At 42.6% G+C, this 27007-nt stretch overlaps 2 protein-coding genes across 9 annotated transcripts; one reads left to right on the plus strand and one right to left on the minus strand.

The window, feature by feature from the left end:
- Positions 1-1499: 1499 nt before the first annotated feature.
- On the minus strand, positions 1500-23013 carry LOC147259784 (DNA repair protein XRCC4-like). 8 transcript variants are annotated; one of them, XM_086205964.1, is made up of 9 exons: positions 22884-22927; positions 21565-21627; positions 21230-21368; positions 19875-20029; positions 19036-19238; positions 11119-11285; positions 10394-10558; positions 9195-9289; positions 2618-5820 (listed from the first exon to the last, which is right to left on the minus strand). In XM_086205964.1, exons 4-9 carry the CDS (start codon positions 20011-20013, stop codon positions 5699-5701), a joined length of 891 nt encoding a protein of 296 aa, XP_086062090.1. In that variant the 5' UTR covers positions 20014-20029; positions 21230-21368; positions 21565-21627; positions 22884-22927; the 3' UTR covers positions 2618-5698. The 8 variants fall into 8 exon arrangements, with proteins under 8 accessions (XP_086062095.1, XP_086062090.1, XP_086062089.1 ...); XM_086205969.1 differs by lacking the exons at positions 21230-21368; positions 21565-21627 and adding an exon at positions 1500-1676 and having other exon boundaries at positions 5690-5820; positions 22884-22998; XM_086205963.1 differs by lacking the exon at positions 21565-21627 and having other exon boundaries at positions 22884-23013.
- Positions 22887-26880, plus strand: tmem167a (transmembrane protein 167A). Its single transcript, XM_086205206.1, has 5 exons — positions 22887-22895; positions 23269-23283; positions 24414-24523; positions 25788-25822; positions 25920-26880. The coding sequence occupies exons 1-5, from the start codon at positions 22887-22889 to the stop codon at positions 25988-25990; spliced, it is 240 nt and encodes a 79-aa protein (XP_086061332.1). The 3' UTR covers positions 25991-26880.
- Positions 26881-27007: the final 127 nt, after the last annotated feature.

The following is a 27007-nucleotide window of genomic DNA, read 5'->3' on the forward strand; positions in this document are numbered from 1 at the left end:
AGACAGTCAGCTGACGCGTGACAGCAGGGGTCTTCACTGCGCTGCTCTGAGGGGTGTTCACACGCGTCATGTCACACACACCCTAACAAACATGTTCCCGTACAAGATGTCATCTGTGATTCAACCGCCCAACCCAAACGCCACTGTAAACCTACAGCGAAGGAGACAGTTGTGATTATGACAGTTTGAGACGTTCAGCAGACTGGAAACTCCATGAATCGCTGCATCCGCCACCTCCCACTTTCAGCCACTTTAATCTGCATGAATGGCAAAGGAACAAAGGCATATGAACGTGAGTAAGAGAGAAAGAGAGAGAAAATGGTTTGATAACGAGAAACAGACCCTCCTTGTCAAAGGCCTTCCCCAGTGCGAACATGACACAGCACTGTGGGAAGCGTTAAATCTCCAGCCTCCTCCCTGATGCTCTAGCAAATGTATACATGACTTCTAGGAATTTGGGGTGATCACGTTTCAAATTATAGTTGGGTGGTAGTTCACATGAGCACCAGCGTATTTATAAATGTTTCCTCGTTGGCTCGCTATATGGTGGAACTCCCTTTCTTCCACACAAGAGCTGGGTGTGTTCATTTATGAACTAGACCCAAACAAAAGTTCAAATCCTTCCAGAGTCACTTTGCTTTATGTGCTTCCAACGACAACTCTAAACACTGCTTTAGTAAATCTAGCTGTCACTGCATATGATCATACATCTGTGTATCATGAGCGTCCGCCATGCGGCTGCTGTTGCCAGTGGCTACAAGGGAGGCATCTGGTTGTGCAGGAACAAGCATTCAGCTACACTAACTAGCCTTAAGCTAAGCTAACTCACTTCATCTGGAGGAGGTCTGGAGCTCTGTCATGCACACAGAGAGGAAAGAAGGGTGTCCATCTGCTTGTCTGGTAGCAAAAATGATTGATAATGAGCATATTTCCCCATAGAATAGGCGTGGTCCTTTAAAAGAATTGGTTCTATGAATCCAGTCATTCACAGCTGACACATCACTGGACAAGAATTTGACCAATACCACTGTAGATACACAGTAAATAGTAAATATGTCTTCAAGTAGCACATATGACAGGGAAGACTACCCCCTGACCACCCACCACCAGAAAATATGGTTCTGCCCACTGGAGGCAAAAGAGGCCCAACAAAACTGATCACATTATTGAGTTAGAACCAAAATCAACAGATGAAGCACTGAAGCAATGAATCACAAGGTTGATTCAGCCATACGGAGGCAGGGGTGGGGGGTTCGGGGGGGCTTAAGGATGCACACAACTGGTCCAACTCGTTTACAGCAGTGACCTGTTAGAAGAGCATATAATTTGATGGCAGAATTCAGCACCTGAGCTGTCATCCTGGGCTTTAAAATGTTGACTGTGTGAGGCCAAGTTGTTTCAGACATTACAGTGTGAGCAGTGAGGGAACGTTACAGCTAGAACCCAGACAAAGGCTGCTCTGTCCCACTGCAGCACAGCGCCGTGGCGGGAGAGCAGGCAGACGCCACTCATTTTCTACAGGTGCACGCCGTAAGTGAATGATGATGATAAGCGAGCGAGGGAACGTTTAATTTCAGGCATCATCGGCCTCTCAAACAGTGTTTCAGCTGCACGGGTTGAAAATAGGCCGGCCGTTCTGGAGAGCTGGGTGGGGCCCGGTGGAGTTTAATCCTCCACTGTAAAAAAAAGAAAACCAACAGGAGTTCATCACTAGAAGTGGATACGTGCACTCACTTTCCAATTTGTTACAACAGGATATAACTAATGTGACACAAGACAGCAGCCTCGCGTGAGAGTTACGCTTCCTAAAGACAAAGTACGAACTCCACCCTCAGTGAAACCCTGTGCAGTTCATCTACAACACCACATTCAAGTGGATTCAATAAATAAAGATCAAGTTTCTGCTCCAAGACAAAAGAAACTAGGCGGTGGGCTGTGTCAATTTTGCAGCACAGCGCTAAAATGATTAAATTTGGGTATTTGCCCTGCTGGATGAACCTGGGGTTTACGTCACGTTTCCTTCAGTCCCAGATGTGCGTTGCTAGAGTAGGCCAACGTGTTTGTTGCTGGCTGGTTATGAGACTCACACAGGATCATATAAGGTAATAGTTTTTTTGGAGCCAAACTTCACTTTTATCTCAGTCTTTTTTCATATGTTTTGTGTTGCAGGAGCATCGGAAAACTGGCAGCCAGAGCTTTAAAATGACGTCATGAATAACAAGCAGTTCATGACTGTCAGATATACAGATTAAATCCACTCTTAAGGCATCAGCTACTTTCAAACAAGAAATTTGCAGCATTTTCAATACACCACATAAAACCTCTTGTATGGGATGCATGAAGTCAGCACATCGTTGTATCAGTATTTAGCATTTTTAATACATCTGCACGGGGTCATTGGCTGATGTGGATGTTGGCTCACTCCTGCTCAAGCCTCTTCTTCTTGAAACAAATATATGTAAATATATTTATAATTAACACATTGACGATGCTACATATTCTTTCAGTTGCAAAAATACCAGGATATTTGATAAATTTGTAAAACTCAATTAACGTGCATCCCTCCATCTCACATCAGAAACATATGACAAGATAAAAATCAATCAAAATTCACGGTTTCAAATAACTTTATTTGACTGGTTCTTTGACAATGTGGGATGTTGAAAAAAAAGGCAAGTCAAGATTCAAGTCAGGCTGATATTAAGAGGCCTCAACAACAAATAGAAATAGAATTACAGTGTCTCACACAGAAAATCATACTTAGCCTGCAATAACATTTTTATGATTTACTTAAATAACAAACATTCATACCTGCATCAACTGGCTGAGAACTGAAATTCATAGATGGGTGGCACAGCCTTGCTTTTACAAGATTCATTATTCAATCTAACGACGTGTTTTTTGTGATTTTCTCCACAACCTCCAGATCTCTTTGTCTCATCATCCATCGCCTGTGTGTCATGCACTCGTCAGTAAACCACGGCCAGACACCGACCTGGACATCTCTCTATTAGATGCCCCAGTGGTGTCGAGGAGAGTGTGACATTCTTGTGAGGATTACTAAACCAGCCAGCGCGTGTTGTAGGATTATCCCGGCGACCACCCGTTGTCTTTAGCCAAGGTGTAGATATAATCAAAATCATAAAAGACGGCGGGGAGGTCCAGAAGTCAAAGGTAGAATGGTCAGACAAAGAGCCTGAGTAGGTCTCCGTAAGTTCATTACTGTCAGGGAGAAGACACACTGTGATGACCTCAAGACCTAAAGCTGGTAGCCGACGTAAAGGAAGAGGTGAGGAGGTGAGGACAGTGAGAGACAAAATAACCCTGTTAACCCTCGGTAGAACACCCCTCGGGTTCTTCAGGCCAGAACATCTACAGAATAAAAGGGCAAAACAAGAAAATAGAGGGGAGCTCAATTATCGTTTGCAAAATGCTAGCTTAGGACATGCAAATGAAAGAGATGCATAGAGTTCATTTTCATTCTGAAAAGATGGAGGAAAACATCTGCATGACATGATGAATAAGCAGCAGAGACAAGCAGCTTTAGTTCCCTGGTGGTGACACCCTGTTTTCTGGGTGTTACTGTTTCTCTGGTCCCACACAGAGCTGAAGCAGAGGAGCCAAACTCAAGCTCAGGGCAGAGTTGAATCTTATCTCTAACGAAATTGCTTCCCTGCTCCACATCTAGGGTCTTTACTAGCTTCACCAAGTCATTAACAGCAATGTCATCATTTCATGAGGAAGCACAGATGGGGGTGGGGGGAGGGGTGTATGGGGGGGGGGTGGTAAGTTTATCATATGATCAGTGACGCTGATCTGTGCCGAGGTTTTAGGAAAGCACTGATAGGATGACTCAGTCTGAGCCGTTTGGGAAAAGATGGTGGTGACTTTTACTTCTTTTGGTTTATTCAAATCTGCAAAAGCTTAACAAAGTCTCTAGGGTGGTAAGTGTCACTGTTAAAACAAAGCAGATGGCAGCGACACGTTCCGGTTTTCTGAAAATGGTTTTCACAACCTGTGAACAAATCAGGGATCAAATCTGGGAATGGGGAGAGGACTGACCAGCCAAAAGAACCTCGCCACATCGCTTGATTGAGAATCTGATTGTTCACTTTCTGATTGCTTTCATGATGGGTCCTGGATGTCTCGTACAGTAGAAGGCGCGAGAGAGAAAAAGAGGCAAAGTAGGACTCGAGAATAGAAAGAGGCTGAAAAGTTTGAGGTAATAAATCATTTGCTTCAATAAAACACAAAACACATTCAACATTCAACACTTTCCAAGGAGATGCTGTGAAAAATTTGTCAAACTGAATTTTGCCTGTAGGAGTTTGCATGATTTGTTTTGTGAAGAAAAAAAGACAGCTAATTACTGATTGAACGCTGTGATAGAAAGACAAACGTTTCATGTTTTTCCTGGAGCTCACAAGCTCTTGCTGTCAGTGCTTGGTTGGACCGAGAGTTTCTACACACTGCAGTGATTTAGCTGTTTATTTGCCAGCCAACACCCAAATGTAAGCTGAGGGAGGATGTTATGAACTTCAGGTTTTAAAGGACGTGTAACTATAACAAACGAGAGGTTATTTTATATGTCCTGTAGACTGACAACACGATGACAACTCAATGTAACATTGTAATTCCCAAAGAAACACAAATCGCTACCGAAGCCCGAGTATTTATGGTCATTCACGCAGTGTGTCAATAAGCGAAGAGACAAGAGCTGCATGGGGAGAGACCTCATGCTGTATGTTTAAGCTGCACAGCCAGAACAGGAGACACCTCTGAAAGCCAAATACTAACAGGAGCGTATTAATCCCTGTCAAACCCACCAGCGATCCCATCTGAGGCTGTCGGAAATTTGTCTAATTGCCATGCCATGCACGACTAGAAGCATATATTCAGGTCAAGACTATAAATACACATCATACTGCGCATTTGATCAACTGAAAAATGCCCCTTGCATTTAACCCATTAGGAAGAGATGGCAGCCAGCACAACAAAGAGAAAAGTTGTGGTCAAAAGCAGGAGGAGGGATGTTTCAATAAGGAGCAATGCAATCAGAACCATAAGAAAAAATAAATTATTGGCCACAACAGGCCAGAGTTATGACTGTGGGATGATGGGAAGAGTGTATTAAGCAGCACACACTGCGTCAGTTTTGCTGTAACACCACTGGTGATGACAAAATGATGAAGTGGAAGGAATGAGGGATAGATATTCACAAGCGCAGGCCTCATCTGTTACTGCCATGTTGAGTTTCTGTTTTCTGAAAACAGAAACTTAAAGTCCTGAGTGTAATTATATTGAAAATACAAGACTACACAGTACAACAGCGCTTCACATTTCACTCTCCACATCAAAAGCGAGCAGCATATTAATAGAGCTGGTGTTAGCAACCATATTGTGAGCGATAATGATACGCTAACTCTGCCGTGCAGTGCTGTGGAGTGAGGTCTTTAGCTTTTGCTACAACTCCAGGATGCTCCAGTGACTCATTACTGCCTCTTGAGGAACAAAGTGGTATTACAGACAAGATTTTTCCATTACACAATTTAATTTTCTTCTATAGTTCCCTGTATTAAAACATGTATCTAGTTTAATTTTTGACCTCGTTTCGGGGTTTTATGTGAGGATCCCAAATGTTCTCTATGAACCAGCAGTAACAGTAATTTGGGGGACACATCTGACACACCTGTGACTTCTATTCCAGCTGTGAAGGTTCTGGGATTTGAGTGTGAAGTCTTTGACTTTTTGGTCTCGGTTGTACATCTTCATCATCAGAAGTGGGGTACAATGGGATGCCGTAGCACACCAGATCCCGCCCTGCATACAATAAGTACACATACACAGTATTATTTACAGTAAACAGTCATTCAACAGGCAGTAATAAAAAGCATCAGGTTTGTCCGCTGTTTGGAAGTTGCACTGGATTCTTCTCACTAAGACGAACGGACTGCTGAAGGGGAAGTTCATCAAATGCCTCTAAGCCAAGATCTGCAAACACCTGCCCTCTGATGTCTTATCTCCTTCAAATACTTGGGATTACTGGTGGTTTCATTGCAGAAGTCTTGATTCTCCATCTTCATCATTTGAACAGATTCTCCATCAGTGTCATTCCTGGAAACATTTGTGGCAGTTTCAGGGCTTATTGCCTCAGATAACCTTTAGTAACCCCAGTCAACTCCGCTCCTCACGTCTTGTGACCTTTATCAAGAATAGAGATCTGGCATTCCACACAAGCCGGTTCAAACTCGGATGCAATCATTTCTATACAGACAGACAGATGTACAAACACACCTGTTTGCCCTTTAACGCTGCTGCTAGCCTCTACAAATTCAGATCAACAGATTGAGCAGTTGTGCTGGATGAGGCGCCATTCTGAGAAGACAAGCTTGGACACAAATAGGTGTCTGAGCTCACCAAGACACGTCATGCATCTTGAATCCATGATTCGGAAAGAACCAGCCACGTATATTTTGCTTGAAGCTAATGGCAACTGATGGCTAACAGCAGCAAAGCTGGCCAAAAAAAACCTCCATTTACAAACTGTCAGGAGCATTGTTTGTTCAAATCAGTATCTTCTTTGTTCAGCTTTATGCACAGCAATCCGCAAACGCTGTGATTTGAGCAAACATTTAAAAAAAAAAATAGCACTACCATGAATGAAAGGAGTTTGAGAACAGACAACAAATAGCATTTTGCTGTTGTGAGCCAGCCATCCATCCATCCATCCATCCATTTTCCACGCCTGTTAAGGGTCGTTGGGGGGGACCTATCCCAGCTGAGGGTAAGAGGCGGGGTTCACCCTGGACGGGTCGCCGGTCCATCATATGGCCATCAGGAGCAATTAGGGGTTCAGTATCTTGGTCAAGGATACTTGGACATGGTCACCAGGGGAAGTGAGGATCGAACCAGCAACCCTTCAGTTGCTTGACAACCACTCTACCTCTGAGCCATGGCGCCCCACTGTTGTTAGCCATCAGTCGCAATTAGCCTAAAGCTAAACATATGTGGCTGGCTCTTCCTGGATTCTTCACAAAGAAGTAATGCAGGAGGGGAAAATGACCTATTGATAGGCGAAATACACTTATGGGTAAAGTATTGCTCTTAAGTTCATCAGACAGTTGTACTTTCTGAACCCTCTCTGTGCTGACAGCCTCTCATCCTCTGCGTCTTCTCTCCATTCATTCCTCTTTTCTCTCTCTTTTATCTCCATTCACCCCAGTGTGAGTGATCTGCTTCCTATGTTGTCACTATCAGGTACTGAACCTGGAGGTAGAGGTTCTTCTTTTGTCTCAATTTCTGCCTTGTCGTTACTCTCTCTTATCAGGCCTAAGCAGCATAAAATCACAGCCTGAGGCATGAGGGTTAACTGAGGCGAGGCATGTCAAACAGGAACATGTGTGAACCACCATGTTAATAAAGTTTGGATTCCAAATGCAAATAAAGCATCAGTCTTCATGGGCAGAATGGTTGAGGCCTGAGAAGAACCCATCAAATATCGGTGACGTCCCACGTTTAACATGTTTATCTGTTTCTGAATTTGTGAACACACAAGATTTTTATAGCAAATTATTTCACGCCCTCTGATCAAAAGTGATAAATTGGTTGCCAAGGGTTACCAGACTGGTCGTGCTATTTAAAAAAAAATGAGTAGGACAATGTACAACAGAAACATAAAGCAATGAAAGACATCTCTTAGTATGATGTAGCAGCCATCAACATGAATATATGGCTTGTTTCCACTACAGTGCTCATAGCCAAAAGAAAACGCCCAGAGACTCAGACAGCTGCATTCATGTAAATAGTATGACACACACAGAGAGACACACACACACACACACACACACTCTTTAATACACCCATAATATTAAAAGGCTTTGAGTATCAAGAGAATAGGCTGCTGAATTTGTCAAGAGTTACGCGTTGAGTGATTTTCACTTACATGCTGGAAACAAACAAATTGAGTGCAAACAACAAAGTGTGTTTAAGCCAAGACCCAAACGTAGCCCAATCTCCATTCATCTGGTGCCAGGAGTGGAGAGAGAGCGAGGAGATGAGGTCTGACATGTGAGGGAGAGAGAGTGCAGAACCTGCTGTCACTACAACATCAGTGCGTTTTGTAAGAGTATCCCCCTCTTGAGATTCTTGGCTCGCAACAAAAAGACAATGGTAGAGCATTGAGACAGGTTATCCCAGCCGACTCCACGGCTGTGGTACAGGGGGGTATGACTCAGCAGATGTGACATCACACAGAGCAGGCGTGATCCAGGAAGGGGAAGACCACCTCACAGACGGCCGTGTTGAAGCAATCACTGCAGACTTCGCTGGGTGGGTTTATGACTCACTGACAAGTGTTTCCCAGAAGCAGACTACCCGAGGGTATATTCTCTGCTTGTGTGTGCTTTTAAGTTTACAGTCAAACCTCCTGTTTGCATAATCAATAACATCTGTCATGATAACTGTCAACTTTACTGGACCGTAATATCAGCTTGAGCAGGAAAGTGGGGAAAAAAAAGGAGCAAAACCTGAGCGTTTCACTCACCGTCTGCATCATTACTGAGTCAGATTGTGACCTATGACATCACGAAGAGTAATGGGAGTGAGAGAAATTTTGCCATGTTCAATACTTGCACACCCTGCTCCACCAAGAAATGTCGTCTGTTAGTGGAATACTGGTGCACAGTGTGTTGACAGTGCGTCACAGCTGCAGTAACTTCTCTAAACGTGATATGTGTCCAAGAATTTTTGGCTGTTGAGCTCCTTTTTTAACCAAACATATCCTACAGTTTTCATCGTTTATTATCATATATTTGGCCTCACCGTCTCCCTGTTCCGACTGATAAATGTGCTATCAGTTAATGAAGCTCTAGTATAATTACCCTGACTCCTAAACCCTAATGATTCCCACAAACTTACACACAGTTGTACGTGCAAATTCACCAACACACAGCTGACAATTTCGGCCGGGTGCTGACTTACCCTGGAGAAAAGCCTTTGTTATTTTGCTCTGAGTGATTACAGAACAAAGGGGCGTTTCTGCTTAATCTGGTCGTTATTACCGCTAATTCTGTTGTAACATATACTGGCGCAGGCAAATGTTTTGTTTCCATTACTCATGAATAATACTCCATTTCTCATTCTGACAAGGATAGTTAGATTGCTTAGGGGCAGATTTACTCTGATAAAACTCGGACCTGTGATGAGGATCGTTGCTTCCTGTGACGGATGGATGCTCTGAGCCGTCTCCTCTCTTCCGTCCTGGCTGCCACCTTCACCTTCAGCTGTGTCCCTTAAGGACAAAAAAGAAGAGAGTGTGTTTCAGTGTATTTGAATGAGTGAAAGAGAAGCTGTAAAATGAAAAGTAGCTTGGAAGTGTATGAGTTTCAGAAAATACTTTATCTTTACAATATGAGCAAAGCCTTCAGGCCATTATTTTCTAATATTTCAGATTACTGACCTCAAGAAATAATGGCACATCTGACATATGAGCAGCAAATTTGAGTAAAGTCTGGCCTGCAATGACGGAAGACATAAAGCGAGCTCATAAAAAGTGAATTAGTGTCCGTCTCCATTCAGCAGAGGTGTGGTCGACACATATGCAGGTCTGACGGCACTGGGGTGACCTGCCTGGAAACACAAGTGTTTCTTGTGAAAGAAATCTTTTTTTCTTTAATCAATATGAATTAAATAGGGACTTATTCAGCCTTCTTGCGTGCCAGGGCTGTATTTTTTTGAACTTATAACACTCAGTCGACTGAACTGTTAAAATCTACTGTAACAACACTTTGCTATAACTTTGGCAAAGTACTTTCAGCTGGTCTCATTAAGAGGAAAGACAACTAGTTCTGGTACGGCTTTTTTTGGAAACTGTAGGAAACTTAATTAGAAAGAAACATTAAAATGAGAAGAGATCAAATCAGGCAAATACATGAATGCTTGTGAATGCTAAACATAACTATATTACACTATGACACTAAAGGTATTAACTTAGTTAGAAGCGTATCTAGCTTTGATAGGAAGCTAAAGAAATTGCAGTCACAGAAGAAAGTAATGATTTTTTTTTTCTAATTTTCATCGCTGCTAAATGTAACTACTGTTATTAAGAGGGGCAGTATCTTCATAAGCCTTTGCGTTCTAACCTCCCCCGCACAATTTCTTTTTTCTTTTATTAATCTCTTTGTGTTTTTATATATTCTGCAAACAAACTATAAAATATTAGCACTATAAGGCAACCGCAGCACTACGTTACACTGTGCTAAAGCTTGTAAACTCAACAACATTGGTGAAGTGCTGGCAAGGGGAGACACTTCTGATGAAATAAATGTGATCCTTAACCTCTGGCACCATGTCTGCAAATTTACAAGAGGAGACTGACACGCCAAAGTCTGCCAACCTTTGCTCCACCGGCTCGTCTCCCGGCTGGTCATTGGTTGGCTGGAGCTGGTGAAGTGTGTCCTGCAGGGCTCTGATTTTGGCCTTCTTCTGATTCAGCACCATGACAAAACGAGAGTAAAGCTCCCTTTCCACCATCTCCTTATCCTGAAGCTGCTGGTCGAGCCTGGTGAGGACACAAAAAGACGGTGACGATGGATGCGCTCCAACACACACACAGCAAATGTATATACACACATATGCAGGCAGACATGTTTCAAAAGACTCTTGTTTGTCTGCCTTCTGAGAGTAAAATGCTGAGAGGAATCACTACGCTGCCCCCGCCCTCTTCAGACATAAGTCACCCTCACTTTCTGCTGGAAAATCTCCATTCAGTGAATTAACAGGTAAGCAACCAGGCAAAATGTTCTATGAAAAGAGGTCAAGCAAAATGAAGATATACAAGTAGAGAAAAAATTGTTGGTAATTCCCAGAAATCACAAGCCCAGTTTGCAACATTGGGTGTAACCCTCAATACTGTCAGATGGGCGACCAGTAATGAGGTCATACTGGGTGATTGTTGTGCATACAACCAGCTGGCAGGGCGAGTTAAAGAGCAAAGAGTTTGCTTGAAAAGATAATCAAGGAGCAAATACCAGTTCTCAATATATGTCACGATATAATCTATTCAAACTTATTTGCTTTCTATCCCAGATTTTGTCCAAACCATTAGCACCTCAGTCTTACTCTCTGAGCATACGCTGGTGCTCCTCTTTCAGACTGCGGTTCTCCTCAAAAAGCAAGCAATGCTTTGTCTCCAGGTCCGTGCTGCGTTTCAGGGATTGGCCAATCATCTCCAGGGTCAACTGTAGGGGGTCTGGAGCTGGCTGAAGCTCCACCGAGCCCAAGTGCACCTGAAGGGCAGGAACAAAAAAAACAGAAAAACTCAGATGAAAGAAGGATGGATGATTCATAGCTTTACACAATTTACATGTTTTAAAAGGCAAATAAAAGGTTTCTCCAGAGGGCAGGTGGCCCTTACATAGCAACGTGGTACTTAACCATTCTTCCTCAACACTGACAGGTGACACTTTAGGTAGACCGAGAGACATGACAAGTGCAATCTCTGGGTGCCTCATGTTAGACGAGAGCATGCGTATCTAGAACCATACTCTTGATACATCTCCCAGCTGTCCCAGAACTCTTGGGGATCCTCTTTGAGAAAGTAGATTCGAGCAAAACATCAGACAAAAGCAGCTCCCACAGCCTGCTTACAGTGAAGTTTGAGTCAGCATTTGCACCTCTGTGTAATCCAAAGACGTTCTGCACTGTGAAGGTGCAACAAACCATGACATCACGTTTTTCTCTGAAGTGCGAGACTTTATGAGATGATGGAGTGTTTTCATCTGTCTGGGAGAAATACAGGATGAATTCATCGGTAACCAGTAAACTGTGGAACAGAACGAACTGTTTCCTCTCCATTTCTTCTTGTTGGCCACTCTTCGGAATCACAGGCAGGCTTCAGATGTTATAAAACATTTCTTGTTTGGTTTGTATTTTGGCACTTAGTCACAAAGGAGGACCGAGGCATTGCAAGGAGCTAAAAGAAACATTTTGCTGACTGAAAAGAACTGAAATGAATGATTGAGGAATCTTAAGTCTAAATATGTAGCAGCTACTGTGTGACGTACACTTCAAATAACTACAACATCTTTGTTTGCCTGTTGCCTCGGTAACACCGCTCCAGATCTGCCTCCTCCTGCCACAGCACCCTTCTTCCATTCAAGCAGACACAGAGGTGCTGCTGGTGTTGCACTGGGAAACCAGAAGGTGACAAGGTGCTAAATCTTAACTGGGCAGCGTCAAGGTCGCAGGCCCACTGTAATAAAGCCATCATCTTCAAACGCTCTCATAAAATACTTGTCATTTTTGGTCCGGGGCTGATGCTGTCCTGGCAAGCCACACAGCTGTTTTCCCTTCCACTGGTGAACATGAACACGTTCCAATGAGTGGACATTCACCTCACAGCCACGCTCCTTCACAGGTTTGAAAACCCTCGGTTTCCATCCTTGATCCACTCTACCCTTCAATGTCAAAGCTCTGAATAGCTTTGTAATATTGCAATGAAACAAAGGGATTTATCAAATCCACTGATGGATTGATTGGAGAGTGAACTAGCACTGAGGTCCAAGTGTTCTGCGATGTGCTCTTTCAGCATTTTATAAGAAAACAAAATGGGAATATTAAGGAAATCAGGGATTTAACAACTTTTTTTTGTTGACACGATCTGACAAAAGAGACCACCCAGGATCTGAGGAGCATGAGGCACTAAGAACTCATAAAAGTCTGGAGCAGCATAAGGATGTCACAATGATCCAGCGCAGCTTCCTCTCAGGACTGAGGAGGAAATCTGTGCCATTCAGCGTGTGCACGTGCGTGTGTGCAATGTCCTACCACTAATATAAAATGGGCAGTTCAGTGTTGGTAGAGGGCTGAGTGATCATCGCATAGATTCGTTTTACAGCTCTATTTCTATCGCTATCATTCATATCTATGTGCACACACGCAGGGTTGCACCATTTTGGTGAAATGCTTTGATCTTATTGATCATCTCCTCAACCTGCAGCTACCTGTGACAACATCGCTGCTGCACTTCCAGAGCAAAGTCATATGGTAATAAATCAGCCGAGTGAGAGAGGATAATGTGAAGGCCCGTGACACTGACATGCTGAGCATGCAGATGCTTCCACATTTGTAAGAAGGTTGTCACCAGACATGCACTGCTCCTTTTTTCAGGTCCAGTCCAAAATTCCTGATCAGTGCAAGGTTAAAAAGGTTTATGCTTGAATGCTTTTTTTAACATTACAATAACAATAACGAATATATTAGCCTATACGCTTCCTAAACATGCAATACTCTCAATTAACAAATAACCCTATGAGCAATATATCACTGAAAAACATTTATGAGGGTAATGTGAAGTTATATCTGTGTTAGGGATAATAAAAATGTAAGGGGAAATGATCAATTACATTGTCTCAAACACTGTAGTCCAACGACACGCACATTTTTGGTCCGACTCAATCGATACCTGGGCTGGGCTGCAGTACATTTCTGCACCTGTGTGTGCAGAGACATGCAAGATAAGTCCTGTGGTTAAATGAGTTGAAGTTTGTGACCTTCTTCTTACCAATTGTACATTTCCAAATACCATGTTTCAAAGCGTTCCTGGTCTTTGCCCCACCTCCTCTACCAACCTGAGGAGGTCCACCGATTACCACATGCTTCCTCCGCTGCCCCTTTTCACCTCACAGTGAGGCGATTTACCAGGTGTAATGTGAAGGGAAGGTTGCACTATCAGTCATTCTGATATCCGATGAGTGAATAATGTCAGAATCACTATCCGATTCCTCCTTCCCAACTTGTGATGCACTGCATTTACAGTAAAAGTTTTACACCATAATACCTGAGATTTTATCAAAGTTTGGCATCAAATCTTAAAGCACGTGGATAAATATGTTCTTCTGAAATCCTTCTGAACTTCACCAGAGAATCTGATGGAGGAATCACCTCAATTTACCGGTTTATCACTGGAAGTGGCTCTCAGCTCAGTTTATCTCATCTTCTCCCTCCCTCGCTCTAAATACCAAAGGTTTACCGTCTTTGCTTTCAGGATTTCTGAGAAGACCTACTGCCATAAACATGCGAGTTCCTCAACATCAAAAGTTTATCTCAAACTTACAGTGCTTCCAAAAGGAGGAAATATACACCAAAAGAAGATAAATCTGATAACGTGACTAAGCAGCACGCTAATATACGAGTTAGAGGATAGTGAGTATTTATTTAACTGATTAAAATTCTTTGTGGAGCAAAAAGAGCGGCTCTTTATTTTCCTGAGCTTCTGCTTCTCTCATGAGACAGAGATAAAGTTAAAGGTCAGCCAGCGCTCTGCCGGAGTGTGGGAGGTCAGACTGCGGTTTGTCATCCAGGGCCCACGACACAGTTTTCTGATCTTTTATTCAACTAAACAATAAAAGAATGAGGGCACTTATGATTTAAGCCTGTAATTGCATTCAAAATATGACTGACACCAACGAGGAGGCTCAGTTTCAACTATTAGAAAGGTCAATGCTGCCAGCATTAAATACAATAAACGGAATCGACTGCCTGATCTCTGAGGTCATCTGAGGTTGAGGTAGCGACCTTCATAACCCTAGAGAATCTAATGTGAGGATTAGAGCTCAGAGAGAATCCTACAAAATCCACAGCTGAGCTGTGTCAGGATATGTGAAAGTCAAATCTTGGTTTCATGATTCATTTGGGCTCGTGTGCGTGTGTGTGCGCGTGTTTGTGTGTGGTCTAACTGTTTATTTGTGCCTTCAGACACCAAGGCAGACCATAAGGTCAAACCCGTGGAGAGGGGGGGAGTAGGTGTAGAAAACAAGGCCAAAAGAACACAGTCCCAGTGGAAATGACACAATAACACACCGTGGGCACAGAAGACACAAGGCTTTCCTTATTACAGCGTCTAACACACTGCAGGAGACCAAACCCACCATTTATATCCAAGGGTCAGAGGACATAACCCCATTTGGTCAATCACCAGTAATCCATAATGCTACTTGACACTGACATGAATGGATTGATTGAGTGAGGGAAGCAAACTCAAACTTCACTTGTACACTTCATAATTTAACAAGTCCAAAACACAGAAACAAAACGCGATTTATCTTTCTCTGTCTTAAGATAACGATCGTGTCCAGTAACAGCTAAGTAAGAGGGGGGAGCTCTGTGTAAATGAAGCCAAAAAGATGGTTATTGAGCATGCAGTGCATTTTGGTGTTACTTTTTCCAAATGTGTACTGAAAGGTGTTCAGAATGAGAAGTGTGGGCATCAAGCAGAGATCAGGTTGTCCCAGCAGTTGGCGTTGCAGAGGCGGAGGTCTGATAGGGAGCAGGAAGTGAGGGGCGAGAGTCGCCAGTCCTTCTCCGATAATGCTAATGTTCCCACATTCATCAGCGTGCAGCAGCACAGTAGTGAACTGAGAGGAGCTTTATTTCAATTGATCAAATTATGGATAAAACATTGCATAAAATTTCCCCCATGTTAAACCCAGGAAGGCTACAAGTTGGTCCCAGTAAAAGTGAAACTATTTAATCAAAAAAAAAATGTTTTCGGATTAATAGACACAACACTGAGCTTTGGGAAATTTTGTTGGCAACTTTATCTAATTTTCTCCATTTAAATACCAAACGTAAACAATAAATCATTTAGACGGAAAAGGACACACGCTGGAGAGACTCACATGTCAAATAACTACTTACGCGAGGACAGGAGACAGAAAATGAAGCTCTCGATTTACCAAACAAAAGTTACCAAAAATCTTACTCGAAAATAACTATGTTGTGTTACAGATTTCAACACGCAAAAGCCTATAAATTAGCCCTTGACCAAATTATGTTTTAATTAGAGAAATACAAATATATGTTCTGTAATATTTAATCAGCAAAAGAAGAGAGCAGGAAAGAAGGATATAATGTGCTACGAACACAGCCAAGCACACTTTAAGCCATTATATATTCAACTTACATCAGCGAAACATTAGGAGTCTTTGTTAAAAACAACAAGTGAAGGAAGGCAGTGCTAAGCGTTGGTTCTTTGGGTGCAGATGCAACAAAAATGGGATTTGCTAATTCAAAGTCCTTCATCTCCAAGAGCATCAACAGTCTGCTTTGGTAAATGTCAGTGCAGGAATGATACTTTCCTACCAATGACAGATTGCCACTTAAATAGACATTAAAGAGGAGTTAATGTCTGACTGAGCAATGTAAGACACCTGCTTAGTAGCAGTTTAACAGCAAACACTCAAATTACATTCAGCATTACAACTTCTGGGGTCATATTCATAAAATATTAATGTCAGGTTAAGTTCACCACCTGTTTTGTCTCGGCCCACCTTTCTACAAATCCTGAAGGAAACTTGTCAAATTTTTGGTCATTTCTCTACCCTAAAATTATCCGGCTGGGAAAATATGTTCCACTTTTTAACCTCTGACATGTTGGAGGGGGAAAAGGCAAATGAGGGAGAGCAGAGAGAGAGAGAGAGAGAGAGAAAGAGAGAGAGAGAGAAGAAGCAGATGTTAACAAGAGTGGTAGTTCGCACTTGACGCAAATAGTCCTTCTGGATTCTTCGATCTGTTTCTACCACACACATAATGAACACAGCCATTATTATAATCTGGGATTATATTTTTAAGAGCACACATGGGACTGGACAAACTTTGGCCACTGTCAGTCATTTTGTCTGGCTTGACTGATCCTTTTGGAAACACTTTTTGCTGCGTAGAAATACCAAACACCGACATTAACAAGAGCATTCACTCGTATCACTTCAACGCCAGAGAATTGGAGCTGCTTTATATTTGTTTGTGCCACTTCACCATTTTAAAGGACCAGTGTGTAGGATCTAGTGGTATCTAGTGGTGAAATTGCAGATTCCAACCACCTCGCCTCCCCATTTCCAAGCATGAGGGAGCAACTACAGTGGCCTGCATGCTATATTTTTCCATATTTGATTTAAAAAAATATCACTGAGCCCCAAAGGAAAATTACTTCATCCTACGATGAACGCAAATTAAACCCTGAGTATTGACATGTGTCCACTGAGCTGACCTGCAGTATCACTTTTTAATCTTCTGATGGATGTGCATGGCCACACACTTCCAATACAGTATGTCAATGCACAGGGAGAAAAGGGGGAAATGCGTGTCCAGTCTTCAGCGTGGGGTGCCGTTTTGTATTTTGCGATGACCTGAAAAAAATATGGTGGCAAGACTGTCACCTCTTCTCTTTACACTCTCAAATGTATTCTTCTCTATGAATAGTGGTGATAGGACGGACAGCATCTTCTTGTATGTCTCCTCACTGGCTCATCCATCTTCTAGCTTTCTTATATTGCCCATGAAAACAGACCCAGCTCTCTTCTTCCTTGTTCCTCCCCGGCCTCATAGAGTTTCTGTGGGGATTTCTGTTGATGTGGTCAGCAAGATGGCTGCCGAGTTCCAGCTCAAAACAGCTGGTGTAAACACTGCGGCAGTAGGTTGCTGCACAAAGGCATTCAGCAACAAACACTGTTAAACTAAAAAGTAATACTTCATTTCAGAAACTGAGCAGGAGACTCTAGACAGTGACGGTGGTAGGATCCTCCTGCTCCCTACTGAGTAGCTCATATGATCCTTATTTTCAGGTGATTATACACTGATATTCTATCTCTGCCAAAGCTCAAATCATGCACTGGAATATAAGTGAAAGAAGGAAATCTGATATATTAGTATTTACATTGCTGGTCCATGTGATAAGATCACTTCCTATACAGTAGAACAACCTTTTTGTCAAGAATGGCACCCAAAGGCAAATAGCTCGCTAACATCCTCTAAAACCAACAGTATGTCAGCACATGTCTGGACGCAGACTCCCGCACTCACAGGCACACTTGTGTACATGGCCCACACACTCACGGAGACGGAGAAAGCCAGGGGGAGTTGGAGAGAGAAAAGAAAAGGCTCTAATCAACTGTTGTATAACATCGTGAGATTGGGACGGACCTGTCCATAAATCAGGCTTTTATAGTCTCTACAGTGTTCCTAACCCCCTGGCCTTCCCCCTCCTCTGGTCTCCTCTGCCTGCACCGCCATCCCAGGACCCCCGGTGACCTGCTCCCCGGAGGCAACAGCATCCTCTCACATTTGGAAAGAATAACACCAAAATCCACTGAAAGCTCAATGACCTTTACTCCATCAAACCTGTCACTCACTGTGAACCGTGTGAGAGCAGCGGCAACTCAGCATGTGACGCTCGTCTCCACCTACACAGGTTTCACCTTGGCGTCACCGTGTGCTTATATTCCTGGAAGCTTTTGTTATTTCATTAACTTCCAATCAGTAAACATTTACAAGCTGCAGCCATTAAACTGCAATCTCTTACTGTTGCTTATTGGATGGCTGGTAACAAATGATTGTTATCTGCAGCCTGAAGGCAACCCTTCTTTTCTAATTCTGCAATAATGTGGACACTATAAAGCTTATCTTCTTAACAGCCCCCTGTAAAAGGACTTCCTTTCTATTTGGTCGTCAGTCGTTCCGTGCATTTATCCTCAGGGAGCAATGATGGGGAGGTTACATGATGTTGAGGAATTTAAAGGTGAACCACTGATCCATTTGTTACAACTTTCTATCGGATCTTTAAAAAATGATTATTCAGAACCTGTTTATCCCCGTCAGTTGCAATTACGCAGGATGAATGAAGCCAACTGAACTCTGACTTATCACCTAATTTGACATTTAGGGCAAATAAATAATGGTACTGAATTGGAGGATGGACAGAATCACAGAAATTTCTGATATCAGAGGTGCAATAACTTCAAAAAAAACTATAAGCAACTTAAAACTGCATCACTATCAAATATTGTTCCAATGCTGCCTGCAGGTAATTTGGGAAAGCTAGTCTGAGAATCAGACGAATGAGTCTGAAGGTTTGTCAGACACCTAAACATTGCTATCTTTAACAACACTGGAAGTAAATGAATTGGAAGGTTGCATTTATAACACAGTGCTGTTTGTCTGATGACAGCTTGAATGTCTGTTTCCTATATGCCTTCTGCTCACCGAGATGTCATCACAGATTCTCTGATAGGAGAGACGGCCGTGATCCGGCGTGAGCTGGAACGAATACATCTCTGCATCACCGGCTCTCCTCCCCTCTCTTCTTCCCTTCTCACTTCCCGTTAGTGCTTGAAGAAGATCCTTGACATAGCTCTCTCTCAAGATCCCCATGTCTTCAGCTTCCCTCGTCACCTCATCTTCTGAAACTGGACACAGAAAGCATTTCTTTTTTTTACTACATTTTAAGACATATAGCTGAGAGAAAACGGTAAATAGGAATTATGTGGTAATGCATGAATGCACGTGAAAGCTGATGGAAAGGGAAGCATGCAGAGAAGCCGAGGGGAATGTCATCAGCTGTTGCACAGCTGCTCGCAGGGTCCCAATTAACACATCAAACACGGAGACAACCGAAAGACCTGCACATAGCTGTCACAGCCTCATCTCTGCCTGTCAACCCTGCAGATGGACAGCTATAGAAAACTAAGGAGCAGTTACATTCCAGGTGTCCTTCCAAACAAAATGTACTCATGTGCATATGCACAACACACACACGCACGCACACACACACACACTGAACAAAGACTCACACAAAGACCAGCCTTGTAGAATTTAATCTACTTGATACACCTGTAAGCTGCAGCACAGTAGTGAATGATGGTGAAAACAAGGTCATTGCTGTCCCTCTGGGTAAAGGACTAACAGTTCCATTATTATGAAATGGGATTCAGCCAGGTGCCTGCAGAGTTGGGACCGCCCGGTGTCGACCTCTCCTAGTCAGCAGCCAAAAGAAGCATTTGCGTTTTCTGCTGTGGCTCAAATCACTAATGTGGCCCATATACCTTCTCCAATCCATGCAGAGCTGCCGTCTGTGAGAGCAATCGTGAACCCAGCACCCAGGTCTGCAGCCCAGTCCACCCGCAGAAAACAGGGGGTCCCTGGGTCGGTGGTGACAGAGATCTGTCTAACTGTACCACTCATCCCTCCAGCATCAGACCTGCAACCACAGATACAAACTCAGGTAAGACTATTGTCCAGGCATTGCAAGTGCTCAGCACATATTCTTGGCCTCTAATGAGTCCATTTTGATGTTGCAAGGCTCTGTTGCATCAGCACGTTTCATTGTTTTACTTCTTGGATGTAGTAACAAAAGGCTCTGTGTGAATCTTCAATGGGAGTCACACTGAGTCAGAGGAACCACATGAAGATTAAAAGGTTTTGGCTGGCTTACATAAGGGAATGGGGGCTGCCTGACCACCAGCAAGGTAATTACATACTGTGATAAATGGAATATTGGCTTAAACTGTTGCTTTTTTTTTGGTTTTTTTAAGTGTCTATCCAGAGATCTAAAGCACAGATATCACTGAAAATGCATTGGAGCCAAAGCCAAAACTACATCTCATTATGACCTGATTTAACAACATCTGGAAACATCCATTGGAGAAGCCTGTTCAGGCTCTTTAAACAATCGTTAAAACTACATGTTGAATGACAGATAAAGAGCTCAGCATGATTCTTCCATTACATCAGATATACATCTGTACACGTCTGCCAGTGGTCAGGAGCACTGAGAGGTGTGTTACCTAACATGAATTTTTCTGATGGTGGGGAAAAGTGGAGCACCCAAAGGAAACCCAGTTAGACATGAATAGAACATGCAAACTTCACACAAAATGGACCTCAGACCACTGAGCCACTGTGCTGCCGGTTCAAATGTGCAATGTTCCTGCATCAGGATACACTGTGATACAAGTCTTTCGTCCATCGTCCTCCCCTACATGAAACTCCTTAATTGACAATCCTTCCTGTGAAATCGTTGCGCAAACTTTTACTTGATTACGGATTTCCAGGCCCAAACATGTGATTAGTGCTTCCATGTGAAGTGAGAGGTGAGTTGGACATCATCCCTGCCTAAATACAGGGCAAAAAGCGTGTGGATGGAGGGAAAAGGACAGCTAAATTGGCAGTTAGCCATGCTGGACATGTTTGAAAAATGAAAATTAACCCCTTCGGACACAGTGCTATAAGTTATGACATGACAGCTGGCTTTTCTTTTGGTGAGTGTGTGTGTATGCGGGGGGGGGGGGGGGGGTCTTTTTGCATACATGCTGACAGACACACACGTGTTCTCTCAACTTACATACAGACATACCGATCCATACATGCGCACATGCAGAACCAACAGATTAAAGCTGACCCTTTGTGCTTGACGAAGGGTTGTGGCTGGATGAAGGGGCTGAACCAGATGAGGGAGATGAAGGGTTCAACTTTAACCTCATAAAGTGAGCCGGCTACTCATTAGTTACTGTAACATCTGGTGTGCAGGGACGATGACCCTGTGGTAATGACAGAAGGACACTCCAATTAAATAAACAGCGCTGTCTGTCAGGAATGGCAAACTACACAAAACCTTCAAAGTCGATCGTGAACTCTTCCTGTTAGCATCTGTTACGTTGTTCCATTAGCCCACACAATCACTGGGTGCTTAAATCATTAGCAATAGCTCCCCTGCAGCCTTGACACAGTTTTTACCTTCCGCTCTTACTCCATCTGCATTCGTTGCTCAGCCTTCTCATTTTCACTTCTTTAGCTTAGCTGCATTACAGAAAGATGGAACGCAGGAAGTAGTGAGCAATAACAGATTTCCAGTCACAAAGACAGTCTCTACTCATGAATCCAGCGTTTCAGATGGTTGCTTCATTCAGAGTAAAAGATGCCACTGCACTCAACTGCCTCTTTAATGGGCGCTGATAATTAGGCAAGCACTTTCACTGGACTTTCCCATCATGCTTTCTCCCATACATTAAACTCAATCCACAGGCATTATTGCTATGCTGCCCCATTAACTGTTTTTTTCATGAATGACTATTAACAGTATTCAACAAATAGCTCATATAATGTATTGTGCTACTTTAAAAGACAGCTCAAGATCTGTCTTGTAAGTTTAAAAAAACAAACAAACAAAAAAACAAACGGTCAAATCAGAGTTACAAATATGGCCGGGTGATGTATGCCACAGTAGAAAAGAAGAAAAGGTTTGAAAAATGGCAGCCATTTACACTTGGACACTTTTAGTACTGATCCACTTCCTGCTTGCAGAGGACGCTGATGCAGTTGTAGTGGGTCGGGGTCCTGCTCTGTCTACTACAACAAGGTGTGACTCCCTGGCAATCATAATTCCTAAACTTCTCACAGGCTGACTTAGGGCAGCAGATGTATTAGGGGATTGTTGATGACTGCAAACTGGAATAAGTTTCTTATCTGTAACTAATATCAGTGGCAACGTGCCTCCTTAGTGAACCACGGCGGCCATTCTAACATTAAACGCACTCTTCTCTTCAGACTTAACACACTCCCTCGTCTCTTAACCTCCAATGATATGTAATACAGGTATCACATTGCTGTTGTTTTGCATCTCATAAAATATATCAAGTTAATCATAATTACAATTGAGATCGAACTGTCTGAACACTGAACTGAACACTTAACTAACTCCCCTGCTGTTTGTACCTGCACTGTCTGTTTGCAGCACATCAACTTTCCATTATTTAACAACTACAAAAAAAAATGTTTACCACATTAACAACTACATTAACCCCTTAAAAAAATTGTAATTTTTATTAAAGCTTCCGGGTTCTACAAGAGCTATCAAGCTAGCTTAAACCCACCTTTACCAGTAGACATGAGGAAAGAATATGGAGGTAAAGACCGGGGCGCCCAGGTGATGACGCGCTGCAGTTCATGTTCACTCTACACGGACTGTGTGTTTGTTGTGGATAAAACAACTCGTAGACGTTGTTTGTATTCATTGTGGATGAAACGATTCGTAAACGTGTTCTTTAGAAACTTACGGTATGATACAGGTAAGTTACCACGACGTCCAAACGAAGCAATGTATTTTATAACAGCCGGCAACTTTTCTCTGTCAAAGCAGTTTTGACCCGAGAGATTGAACTTTCACCCTTTGTTACGTCCGCCAATCAGCAAACGGTCTGTGCGTGGTTACGTTACGTTACGTTGCGTTACGTAAACTCAGGGAGGAGGAAGTGTGATGTGGCTTTGATTAGCAACAAAAATGGTAAGATTTTTGTTAACTACGTTCTTCTACTCATTTAGGGTGACGTACAGGTGTAAACTATAACTCGTAACCTACGTCTGATACGTGTTAGTTACACCCTGCAACGACTAGTGACGCCGCCGTTCAATTGTGTTATATCTGGCTAACCACCTAGGTAGCATCGGCTAGCTACGGTATGCTAATTGTTTAGTTAACAGTTAATGTAACAGTTATCTGTCACCGTACTCAATGGAACCTCGTTGAACTGTCGATAGAAGTCATTTTGTAGACTCCTGTCTTGTGTAAACACGAGTAGCTTGACGATATTTACTAAATACGATGTCTTCAAGCATCGAAATGTACAATGGGTTGTGTGCCACGTAGCTGCCCCATTATTCCTACAAATAGTGCGTTAAGAACTGGTTTTGGGGAGCTACATGTTACGAGGTTCTTAATCATAAGCTTGTAAAAAGTAGGATATTTGAAGATCCTGGAGCGACAGGCTACACGTTTTGAATAGCGTTACTGTTCGCTGCGATTCCCGTGTAGTTCAAATCAAGTAATCAACAGGTTTGTTGTCACCTAGAACAACTTCTTTCTGAGAGATCATCACAATGTAGCATACATGTACGGTGTAAACTTAATTGTATGCAGAATGGTGGAATGCACTGGTTGTTCTGATCTTCCAAAAAAAAAAAAATTTTGTGAGTAGGAAAGTTTGAATAAATGTAAATAACGTTATCGAAGGAGAGGAGTCAGCGACATAAATGGAGCGAAACTTACGACGAAGAAACAGAAGCAGGAACATGATCAAAAAATGCAAAAACTATTGTAGATATAAATCATTTTTGTAAATAGAGATGATGAGGACAAAACGTCTTCATGGGGTCAATTTTCTTTACTTGTTGCACCAAAAAGCTCTAAAAACAAGATCTCATCCATCCAAACAACCTATTCCAAAACAGTTTAATTAACTCACAAGAGAAAAATAAGTTTGTCAGTCTCAAGTTGAGTGTTGATGAAATCCATGTTCAGCTTATGCTTTAGTAAGTCTCTCAAGAATAAAAAGATTGAATAAAATTATCTGATCAGACACTCATGTGTGAGTGTCATTCTGTGCCTCATTGATTGTTACTTCCACGTTAATGTCACTTAAAGAAATTAAGCAATTTTATAAAATCAACTAACATTCTAAATTCTTAACATAAACAAGAAAATGTACCATGATTGTCGGTTAAACAAAAGTTAACATGCTGCTAACAATTTATTGCTGGTCTCTTGATCGTGTTAACATGTATCACCGTCTTGTCTTGACACTTTACAGTCGGCAATTTTCAACTTCCAGTCACTGCTAACAGTGATTCTCCTCCTGATCTGTACCTGTGCCTACATCAGAGCTCTGGCTCCCAGCCTGCTGGACAAGAACAAGACCGGGTATGACCACATCCAGTCAATTTACTTAATAACCAGGCTTCCATTAAAGTTTCTACAAGAAATCGTTGAGCTGTCTCCATCGCTCTGGATAAGCCGCATTGTCGTGCTTGAAGCACAGGAGGGTGTTGCTAAACATATTTCCCTCTTCGTCATGTATCTCTGTTGTTTATATTATCCACAAACTGTCAGGTGCATTTGTGTGATCATGTAAATTACAAGGTCCAAAATTTTGCCAAGTAGATTGATATGTTTTTTTCTACATTTTTGCACAGGAGTAAAAAGCACATGCACTGATAAGATGTTGTTAGAAAGGCTAAGAGTGCAGAATAAGCTGGATATTTCTCCAGAGCACACGAGGCTCCGCCTGCCATCGTTCTGCTGTTGTAGGACAAACACTCTGCCTTGTTTATGTCTCTGTAACCTGGAACAGGAATAAGGTAACTGCAAAAGAGTACATGCAAATGCTGCAGCTACTCTCACTCAAGGTTTATCTATTACATCCTTCACTTGACAAGGGTGAGACAGTGATGACAGACGAAGCGTACGTACACTCGGTCTTCTTAGTCAACTTCTCCATTTGCTAGAAAGCTTAAATTTGCCTCATTACTGATTCATTATTATTCTTGGCTGTACAAACTCCATGATTCATGTGGGCTGGCACAAAGAACTGCCACAAACACACACACAGTCACACTGATACACGATGAGAAGAACAGGGAGGGACATCCTCTTCAGACATCCACAAGAGAGCCAGATAGAGTGAGTTAATCGCTCTCTTGATTGATCTGTTGACTCCGACTTGAGCCATTATATTAAATGTCGTGTGGTAGGGACAAACCTAGAGTTTCAGGGAAATACTAGAATTCTGAGAACTTGTCTATTGGAAGAAAAAAAAATTGTGTTTACATTGTGAAGCTTGTTTGCTTAAATTGTAGAAAAGGCAACCTCAACAAAGGTTAAGAGAGTGGGATGCTTAGATCTGTTGGTCAGCATGAAACTGGAGACAGCTGACTCACAGGCCTACACACAGAAGTCTGCCTGCACATCTGACAGCTTCCTGGGCCCTCTAGCTCGGTCCTACTCATGTAGCTCTAACAGAGCTGTCAACAATATAATCTGCACCTGTTTTACATTTGATGTCACCACAACAGAGCGATTCCTGTCTTTCTTTTGATTTAATACAGCACTCCAGGAAATGTACTTAAGTTTTTTTCTCTGCTTACCAGTCATTTTGTGTAATTTTTTTTTTTTTTAAATCTTGTAGGCTTCTAGGAATTTTCTGGAAATGTGCCAGAATAGGTAAGTAAGTGATTACCTCATTTCTTTATATGGACTAATGTTTTAGGTTGATAAAAAATGTCGGTTTTAATTTGGCAGTGTCTGTTTACTCTTGCAGGTGAGCGGAAGAGTCCGTGGGTGGCGTGCTGCTGTGTCATCATGGCGTTCAGCATCCTGTTCCTACAGTAGCGGCTCAGAGGAAACCACAGATGGAAACAATGGGAGAGTGAACAGAGTACAAGGCACGGACAATACAAACCTAGAAGCACAACAGGAACTGCAGTGGCTGTCAAAGATAATGTAAAAACTGGGACCTGTCACCACTCGCTGTAGCCACAGAGGGAGAAAATGTGTCTGTGTGGGAGGACGGGTGGACAGATAGCCACTGCCACCCCCCAGAGCGTGCGTGCGTGTGAGTGTGTGTGGATCCCTCCCTGGACTTCCAGGTCTGTCCTTGTGTTTGATGAAGTGGAATGTTTACTCCGGATGTGTGGGGCACCCATGCTTTCTGCCACTTAGTTTAAAGGAAAGAATTCACTTTCTGACATAATACCTGGGATCAAATGACGTGTTCTCAAACTGTTGCTTCAGATTATTTCTTTTTTTCCATTTGAATCGACCTGTTTGGAATTCTCCAGAAAACAAAAGCCCCCTCATAAGTGTTTAAAAATGGTTTCACTGTCTTTGTCACGTCTGCCTGGTTTGGTGTCGTTTGCAGAGAGGGTCTCCATTTTCAACGAAAGGCTATCGCAGCTCAAACGGTGTCAAAGACCGACCGTTGTTGTTTTAAAGCTGTTCAGGTGCTCACTATTTATTAAAGAACCTTTTTGGAAGCCTGGCCTGAGAAGTTGGATTTTGTCCTTTCAGCTCAACCATTTTGATCACTTTTTCCTGTTAACATCAGCTCGTTTGTTGTCACGCTGAAAGATGACGTTGTCAATAACAGCTGTAAATCTGCGAAATGCGTCTTGATGATAAACCTGTAAGCCTTTTGTTAGCTGTGTCTCTGAGGACTTAAAGACTGTTTGTACGAGATTGAAACAACTGCATAAAGAGCAGAAATGGAAATAAAGTGATTGAGTCATTTGCATTTTTAGAGGAAGCTGCTACTTGGAGCCACAGTGGAGGGACGAGCTCCCTGGCCAGCTTCTGAGGACACATCCCTTCACCTTTTTTACTGCTTCTGCTAAAAAAAAAAAGAAAAAA

This window comes from Aulostomus chinensis, chromosome 6, assembly GCF_037954235.1.
Source record: "Aulostomus chinensis isolate RoL2024-O1b breed Wild chromosome 6, RoL_Achi_v1.0, whole genome shotgun sequence".
NCBI lineage: Eukaryota > Metazoa > Chordata > Actinopteri > Syngnathiformes > Aulostomidae > Aulostomus > Aulostomus chinensis.

Coding starts and splice junctions, on each gene's coding strand:
- tmem167a (XM_086205206.1), top strand. Junction 24,524..25,787: donor CTGGACAAGAACAAGACCGG/GTATGACCACAT, acceptor TAAATCTTGTAG/GCTTCTAGGAATTTTCTGGA. Junction 25,823..25,919: donor CTGGAAATGTGCCAGAATAG/GTAAGTAAGTGA, acceptor TTACTCTTGCAG/GTGAGCGGAAGAGTCCGTGG.
- LOC147259784 (XM_086205969.1), bottom strand. CDS start 20,013: ATGAGTGGTACAGTTAGACAGATCTCTGTCACCACCGACCCAGGGACC. Junction 11,286..19,035: donor GAATCTGTGATGACATCTCG/GTGAGCAGAAGG, acceptor CCTGCCCTTCAG/GTGCACTTGGGCTCGGTGGA. Junction 9,290..10,393: donor GACGAGCCGGTGGAGCAAAG/GTTGGCAGACTT, acceptor TTTGTCCTTAAG/GGACACAGCTGAAGGTGAAG.